Source organism: Lactuca virosa, chromosome 6 (assembly GCF_052849685.1).
Source record: "Lactuca virosa cultivar CGN04683 chromosome 6, Lactuca_virosa_CGN04683_v6, whole genome shotgun sequence".
NCBI classification, from domain to species: Eukaryota; Viridiplantae; Streptophyta; class Magnoliopsida; order Asterales; family Asteraceae; genus Lactuca; species Lactuca virosa.
Window position 1 is genome coordinate 34954848 of NC_136431.1, and position 9572 is coordinate 34964419.

At 37.9% G+C, this 9572-nt stretch overlaps 1 protein-coding gene across 1 annotated transcript; it reads left to right on the forward strand.

The window, feature by feature from the left end:
- The first annotated feature begins 3272 nt into the window (after positions 1 to 3272).
- LOC145121436 (uncharacterized) lies at positions 3273 to 3713 on the forward strand. Its single transcript, XM_079057185.1, has one exon. It carries the CDS (start codon positions 3273 to 3275, stop codon positions 3711 to 3713), a length of 441 nt encoding a protein of 146 aa, XP_078913311.1.
- Positions 3714 to 9572: the final 5859 nt, after the last annotated feature.

Sequence of the window (9572 nt, forward strand, 5' to 3'; positions counted from 1 at the left end):
AGGTTGAGGTAAATATTCCTCTTATTGATGCCATCAAACAAGTCCCTAGGTATGCTAAATTCCTTAATGAATTATGCACATCTAAGAAAAGATTGAAAGGGAATGAAACTGTCACAGTGGGTGAAAATGTATCTGCAGTGTTACAGAAAAGACTACCTCAAAAATGTAATTCGGGTGTTTTCATGGTTCCTTGCAAGTTAGGTAATCTTCATGTTCCACGAGCTATGCTAGACCTTGGAGCTTCTATCAATGTTTTGTCATGCACTATTTTCAAAACTTTAAATATTGGCATATTGAAGAAGACTGGGGTAATCATTCAATTGGCTGATAGATCTTTAGTACATCCAAAAGGCGTGCTAGAAGATGTGTTAGTCCAAGTGAATGAACTAGTATTTCCAGCAGATTTTTATGTCCTTGACATGGATGATGATGACTCACCAAATTTGAGTTCAATTCTTCTAGGAAGACCCTTTTTGAAAACAGCCAGGACAAAAATTGGTGTTTATGATGGTACATTGTCCCTTGAATTTGATGGAGAGGTGATAAATTTCAACATCTATGATGCTATGAGATATCCAAGTGATATTTCATCTTTGAATTTTATAGATGTCATAGAACCATTAATCGAAGAGTGTTTTGATTTGTCTAATCACGATGTGCTAGCTCTTATTTTAGACAGGAATCTTCAAAAGGATGGAGTGGATAAACTTTCCAAGAAATTCAAAATTGATGAAGAGATTTTGGAAGTTGTATCTTGCATGGATCAAAAGAAGAAAATGAGGTTTAATGTTCCAAAGCTGAAATTACCAATGTCTAACGGGAAACTTGTTCCTTCTATTGTGCAGGCACCAGAATTGGAACTCAAGACTTTACCCGAGCATCTCAAATATGCGTATCTTGGAGAGAAAGATACTTTGCCAGTGATCATCTCCAAAAAGTTATCAACAAAAGAAGAAGAAGAGCTTGTCACCACCTTAAAGGAGTATAAGGAAGCTATTGGGTGGACTATAGCCGACATCAAAGGGTTAAGTCCTTCACTTTGCATGCACAAGATCCTTATGGAAGAAGATTACAAGCCCTCCCGAGAAGCTCAAAGGCGTTTGAAGCCTCTAATGATGGAGGTTGTAAAGAAAGAGATTTTGAAGTTGTTGAATGTGGGATGATCTATCCTATATCGGATAGCAAGTGGGTAAGCCTGATCCAAGTTGTACCAAAGATGACAGGTATTACCGTTACAAAGAATGACCAAGGTGAATTAGTCCCCACCCATGTGCAAAACGGGTGGAGAGTTTGCATTGATTATAGAAGACTCAATTCCTCAACCCGGAAAGACCATTTCCCACATCCCTTCATTGACCAAATGTTGGAAAGGTTAGCGGGAAAAACTCACTATTGTTGCTTGGATGAGTATTCCGGTTTCCATTAAATACCCGTAGCACCCGAGGATCAAGAAAAAACCACTTTCACATGTCCCTTCGGAACATTTGCATTTAGGCGGATGCCTTTTGGACTTTGCAATGCTCCCACCACTTTTCAAAGGTGCATGGTAAGCATATTTTCGGAGTATGTTGAGGAAATCATTGAAGTGTTTATGGACGATTTCACTGTATATGGTAATTCTTTTCATGAATGTTTGGGTAATTTGAAAAAGATTTTGCAAAGATGTATTGAGACCAATCTTGTTTTGAATTATGAAAAGTGTCATTTTATGGTTGATAAAGGTCTCATACTTGGTCATGTTGTGTCTTCTAAGGAGCTAGAGGTAGACAAAGCAAAAATAGATGTCATTAAATCTTTACCTTATCCCACTTGTGTTCGTGAGGTACGCTCATTTCTTGGTCATGCAGGATTTTATAGAAGATTCATCAAAGATTTTTCCAAGATATCTCGTCCCATGTGTGAGCTCCTACAAAAAGATGCGGAATTCGAGTTTTCCAAGGTATGCAAACAAGCTTTTGATCAGTTGAAGGAGTTGTTAATCTCAGCACCAATACTTCAATCACCGGATTGGAGTTTGCCTTTCGAAATCATGTGTGATGTCATCAATCATGCAGTTGGTGCAGTGTTGGGGCAAAGAAAGGATCGAGTTCCTCATGTCATTTATTATGCCTCAAAAACACTTGATAGTGCACAAGCCAACTACTAAAAAACTGAGAAAGAATTGCTATCTATTGTCTTTGCTTTAGATAAATTTCACCAATATTTGCTAGGTTCTAAAGTGGTTATTTATTCTGATCATGCTGCTATTAGGTACCTACTTGCAAAGAAGGATTCGAAGCCTAGACTCATTCGATGGGTATTACTCTTACAAGATTTTGATATTGAAATCAAGGACAAGAGCGGAAAGTCAAACCTTGTAGCTGATCATCTTAGTAGGATTGTTTCTCCCGATGACTCAACTCCCATTGATGATGCATTTCCCGATGAGAATCTATTTTCAGCAAAAGTTGCCCCATGGTATTCCGATATTGTGAACTACATCGTCACAAATCAATTTCCACTAGATTTGACTCGATGGCAAAAAGACAATATCAAGAAATAAGCCAAGAGGTATGTATGGGATGAGCCATGCTTGTGGAAATATTGTGCTGATCAAATGATTAGACGATGTGTGGATCAACATGAGGTACCTTCTATCTTAACATTTTGTCACTCTTATGCTTGTGGGGGGCATTTTGGTCCTCAAAGAACTGCAAGAAAAGTATTATAGAGTGGATTTTACTGGCCAAGTATTTTCCATGACTCTTATGTCTTTTGTGCAAGTTGTGATAAATGTCAAAAGATGGGCTCTTTAAGCTCAAAGAATCAAATGCCCCTCAATCCCATTGTAGTTTGTGAGATTTTCGATGTTTGGGGCATTGATTTCATGGGACCTTTTCCATCATCTTTGGGTTTTACATACATTCTTTTGGTTGTGGATTATGTTTCTAAGTGGGTGGAAGCAAAAGCTACCCGTACTAACGATTCAAAAGTTATGATAGATTTTTTGAAGGCTAACATCTTTTCCAGATTTGGTGTTCCAAAGGCCTTAATCAGTGATCGTGGTACACATTTTTTCAATCGTATGCTTGGAAGTGTGTTGAAAAAGTATGGTGTTACTTATAAAGTCTCGACAGCATACCACCCACAAACCAATGAACAAGCCGAAGTGAGCAATCGACAAATCAAGGGTATTTTGGAAAAAAATTGTGAATACAAAAAGGAAAGATTGGAGTACACATCTTGATGATGCTTTGTGGGCGTACCGCACTGCATACAAAACTCCAATTGGGATGTCTCCATATCGCATTGTTTTCGGAAAGCGTTGTCGATTACCCGTTGATTTGGAGCATAGAGCCTATTGGGCAATCAAGCAGTTCAACATGGATCTAAGTGAATCGGGAAAGAAGAGGAAGCTTGACATACAAGAACTTGAGGAGATCCGTAACGAAGCATATGAGAATGAAGTCCTTTACAAAGAAAGGACAAAAGGATACCATGACAAGATGATTACACGCAAGGTATTTGAAAAAGGTCAAAAGGTATTACTCTACCATTCTCGTTTTAAATTGATTCCTGGTAAATTAAGCTCCCGTTGGGTGGGACCATTTGTTGTCACTAATGTTTTTGAGCATGGTGCAATAGAAATCACAAGTAAAAAAACCGGGAAGATCTTTAAGGTAAACGGTCATCGTTTGAAGCCTTATTGTTGGAACCTGAAAGTGAACCTCTAGTAATCCTAAGTCCTTATTCCGAAGTGTGTGGATTCCGAAATGAAGAGTGGTCTGGAACCTGTCCGGACCATGTGAGAAGGAGAGAAGAATGAAGGCATTCCGGAGCTGATCCTCATCTCCATAATGCAAGCTGATCCGGAACTAACTTTCATGTCCGGAATGATACTTGTCCGGAATGAAGTCATTTTGTCTTTTGTGCATTTATTACTTTTGTCTTGTATTTGATGTTACGTTTCATAGGACTTAGTCTAAAGTTGTTTTCACACCCCAAAACCGGAACGGCGGAAACGTTCGGGGGTGGAGGACGTCATGTACAATATCATAACAATGAAAAATAGTACACAAGAAACAACATCATCCATTGCATTAATAGTATAATTTAATACAAGTGTGTTCTTTCATAGTAAAAAGACATCAAAACAAGTAATCAAAATAAAAGACGAGTCTTGAACACGCTCCATCTTCTCAAAAACCTGGTCGACTGTACCTGTCTACTGGTGACCTGAGAATACAAGTTATTTTGAAAGAGTTTATCAGCATTAAAGCTGGTGAGTTCATAAGTATTTAGTGTCAATGTTTGTGTAAGTTTTATGAAAACGTTTGTAAATGTTCAATGTGAATGTTTGTAAGTGTTTGATGTATAAGTTTGTAAATGTTTGTAGTAAATGTTTGTAACTCCTAGAAAATCCTATATTTTCTACTAAACGTAGCCTTCTACCAAGGTATCAAATGTTTTGTATGTTTGTTTCTTGTAAAAGTGTGTATTTTCCCAAGTGTGACTATCATTAACCAAAAATATAGTTTTACATTACCTTTTATGTGAGAAGATCACAATGTGAATGCAATGGGGAAATAATAAAGTACTGTAGTATTGTATTATAGTAACTACTGTTGTACTAACAACCTTAAACCAATTGTTATTTAAGGTATAATGTGATATGATTGCACCATACTATCGACTAAAAACACGACAATGAAAGACATCGGAAGAAATGACATTTGGCACCCGTAGACTTGCAAATCCCACTGTAGCGAACAACAAGGTGTAGGATAGTCAATCCAGTATAGATCTATACACATATTCACGCTCTCCTTCTAGGAGACTCTAGATACAAAACGAGCCATGAAAGGTGATGCCATGCCCCGAAACCGTGGCTCACATTTATGTTATAGTATTCTTGTATATGTATTGTATGTACTAGTGTAATGTATGTTCTCTCTGTCTAGTATGTAGTATGTTCTCTTTGTTTCTCATCATAGTATGTTCTCTTATATAATGTATAGTATGTATTGTTTGTCATGATAGTATGGTCTCTTAGTTTCTCATAATAGTATGTTCTCTTAGTTTCTCATCATAGTATGTTCTCTTGTATAATGTATAGTATGTATTGTTTCTCATTATAGTATGTTCTCTTAGTTTCTCATAATAGTATGTTCTCTTAGTTTCTCATCATAGTATGTTCTCTTGTATAATGTATAGTATGTATTGTTTCTCATAATAGTATGTTCTCTTAGTTTCTCATAATAGTATGTTTTGACTCATGTATGAACTGACTCTTTGTATGATTCATTGTACTAGAAGTAATGAGTAGTATCTTCCTAAACTATACCTATTATAGTTTACTAGTAGAGTTGTTTGTATAACTGAGTGTATTGAACTGAGATAAAAGCTTTTATGTCTATACATATATACATAATATATAACTAAGGATCAAACGACACTCGGACAAACAACAGGGTACTCTAAGTCCACAACCAAACAAGGAACAGGAAATAAAGTGTGTTATCAGTCCTAAGTCCTTCCAACCTTACTTATATAACTATACATGCATTAGACATGGTTTTGACAATATATTAGTTTAAAAGAGTTAAACGAAAGGTTTGACATGTAAGAACAAGTTTCATAATGAGTTTAACATGTAAAAGAGTTTGATAAACATTTTGAAGTAGTTTGTTTGATAAAACAGCTAAAAGTATAGTAAATCCATTTGTTTGATAGTTATTAATCACATGTGATTGATATAATAACTAAAATGTTTCAACTTGTATTCCCCCCCCCCATAAAAGCATTTAAAATCATTTAAAATGTAGATTAAGGGGTATGAACTCACCTGTAGTGAGTGGTACGGAAATATGTTTGGAAATAGGATGTAGAGTGTCAGGTGAAACCTTGAGCACACAAAGATCCTAATAACATATAATGACATGTATGTGTATTTGATTAGTGTATAAACAACTAATTATAAGGGATAACACCCTAATAGACTAGTAAACTCTTACATTGAAGGGATACAATCACATATGATTGCATAACTAGGGTGTATGGCCACCCTAAAGAGTTTACGGTCCAAATGACATGACCAAGTGAGTTTACGGTCAAAATGGTATGACCATTGGAGTTCACAGTCCAAGTTTTCACGGTCTAATGACCTTACGGTCATGGAGTTCACGGTCTAAGGAGATCCAACCGCAAACTCACAAAATCTTTCACAAATGATGGTTTTCAAGGGCTTCAATCAAAGGCATCGGATTCTAGGGACCATGCTTAGCCTTAGGAAGGGTAAAGGCTATAAGATCACCCTTTTATAAGGGTTTACAGTCTATGAAGATGCACTAGACCGTAAACACCTTTTGTTCTTGAGTTTCTTGATGTTTTCTAGGTGTTTAACAAGTGATTCAAGCATATATCAAGCTAAGGGTAGTGTACTTACTGATTAGAAGCTTGTAAGGGTGATTAGGATCCAAGAACACTAGTGTGTGTTCTTGGTGTTCTTGGTGAAATGAAGAACACTTGAAGATCTATCAAAATGAAGAGATTTCATGGATGAAATCATGCATAATCACTAGATAAAGATATGTAACAACAAATCAAAGGAAAGAATTCTTACATTTTTGGAAGATCAGGATGAGGATCTTATGATACTTGAGAGAGAATTCGGTTTACTACGCTTGTAAAGGAGAGAAATGATCAAAATGATCATGTATACTACATATATAGGGAGTTTATGGTCACCATGACCGTAAGCTCTAAGCTTCCTGACCGTAAACTCCTTTTGAGGAGGTTTACAGTTTGCTAAATGGTTTGGAACATTAACTGATACATCCAAACACTGATTCCTTTGATGAACTAAGCTCAGAATGCTCAAATAGACTCTAAACAGTGCTAAAAGTTAGCAGAAACGAGTCTAACTTTGATTGAAATGAATGGTTTGTACAAGATAGTAATTTTGGGTTGTCACATCATCCCCCTGTTAGAGAGAATTTCGTCCAGAAATTAGAATTTAAGAGTTACAAATAACCACGCGAAAAGATGAGGATATTTCAGTTTCAATTAATCCTCGCGCTCCCAAGTGAATTCAGGTCCTCGCTTGGCGTTCCAGCGAACCTTCACTATCGGGATACGGCTTTGCTTCGTTTGCTTGACCTCTCGGTCCATGATCTCTACAGGTTCTTCCATGAAGTTGAGGCTCTCGTTGATCTCGATTTCGTCGAGTGGGATTACAAGGGTCTCGTCAGATAGGCACTTTTTCAAGTTCGAGACGTGGAAAGTAGAATGTACGTTACTAAGTTCCTATGGTAGTTTGGGTTTGTAAGCTACATGGCCGATTCTAGAGAGAATCTCGAAAGGCCCTACAAGCTGTGCAAATCTGAAATGGTGTTTGGTGTTCCTCCCTCACTCTTCGAGCATATCAAGCTGTGCAAATCTGCCAAAGAGATATGGGACACTCTTCAGGACCTAATTGAAGGTTCCGAAAACATGAAGGACAAGCGCCTCACCTCAGTTATTAACGACTTTGACACCTTCACTACCACTCCAGGTGAATCTGTGGCCTCCGCTTCCAGTCGTTACCAAATCGTTGTCAACAACATGACTACTCATGGGATTGTTCGAACTCCTTTGGAGTACAATCTCAAGTTTATCAACAGTCTCGGCAAGGGTGGGGAAATGTGAAATCTTGTCTCCAAAGCAATGGTTCCTTGAAAAAGTTGAAGCTCTATCAACTTTTTGATGAACTTCAAGGACATGAGTCAAATGTTGCTCAGAACATAAGGGAACTCTCCGGAGGTCCTTTTGCCCTTGTCAGTTCCTTTGAACCAACCATTCCAAAATCATCTACCTCGGATCCCTTCACGCCCATTGTTCCATTGGTTCAAACCTCCGCACCTACCTTACCCACACAAACCTTAACGGTTGATGAATTTGAAGCCATGAACTCTGAACTCCGTTTTCAACAGGAGTTTGCCCTACTCTCAATGAAGTACAAACGTCCGTTAAACTCCTCTTACAACCCATACCAAAACCGATTCAATGCTCCTCACCATAACAATCCTCAACCTCACTCTGCTCCGGAACCTAAACCAACTTCCGAAAATCCTCCAGCATATAAACCAAACATCACTAAACCAAACACTGCTCCACAAAAACCAAAAGTCAAGGACTCAGCCTACTATGTCCGAAGAGCACAAGAAATGGCTGAAAGTGAGAAAGCATTTGTTACAACTGTTTCAAGAGATGTTGAAGGATATTGGTCATCCGGAGATGATGATGACATGGTAACTGGAAGAAACATGTGCTTGATGGCAAGACAAACGGTTGAATGTGATGAAGGATACTGGTCGTCTGGGTCCGAAGATGATGATGATGTTACTGAACCTCACCACTGCTACATGGCCACCAACGATCCACCTGGCCGAAGCATCATTCAGCAGGTAAAATCTATGATCTCTGACAATAATTTTGATTTATCTCTTTGTGAACCTTATCTGACCCAAATACAAACAGATATGAACACAATTGATAAAGCCTATGAGTCTGCCATAGAAGCCAGTGAGAAGAAGGATTGTGAACTAAATCGTCTTAGGTTACGTTTTGAGGATAAAAATTGAAAATCGAGTCTTTAGAGCATGAGCTTGTAATGTCAAATGATGAATGTATCATTTTGAAAGATAAATGTGAAATCACTTATTCTGAACGAAATGTTTTAATTGCTAATAACAAACGTCTCAATGCGAAAATAGATGCTTTGCATAATTCTATTGATATGCTTGAAGTGGACATTCGGATGACTCACAATTTTCGTCATCCATGGTCTAAAGCACCTGGTCTCGGAAGCGAGTTTCCGAAACTAGTTGTCAGTCCCTTGAAGGAATTGCAAATTTTGACATTCATGGGAGAGGTTCCGAGTATCAAACATTCGGACACCCTTGTTTCTCCCTTGTCACCACTTCCTGAGACTACAGACCAATTTGAGTCCCTAATTCCTGAGTTCAAACCAATAGTTGTCACATGTCCTGATTCCACGCCTCTGACAAACCTGGACCTGAATCAGACCATGGATTTTCATCACAGTCTTACAAATTGTGTAGACTATGTTCCAAAAAGTAATCACGTGAACAATTGTGTGATTGAAGAAATTGATCCGTTGACAACTGAAACCACTGCTTCTGAGGTTGTATGGGCATCCTTAGATGATAAAGTGGAAGTCTAAAGTTGTGTGTCCTCTGATTCTTGTGAATCGGATTCCTTAGTCATCTCAAAAACTAGATTGGTTCCCATCACTCCTGAGTTTAAGAATCCATCCGTAGGACAAACCTCAAAATCCTCGTCTCATCCTAAGAGAAAACCAATGCTAAATAGGAAAGATATTGTAGATCCCAAAGTAGAAGCTCGATATGCTCATAAAAAGGAAGTTAAGACTAGACAAAATTCCAGGTTCCTTGCTAACTCCAAACCAAGTTCATCCCGGAATTCTCATGTATCCACTCATAGTCAAAACTCCTTTGTTCCCACTAAGATTCTCAAAAGACCTTCCGAACCTCTTGTTCATGTAGAACCTAAGAAAGTTGTCAGCTCATCTC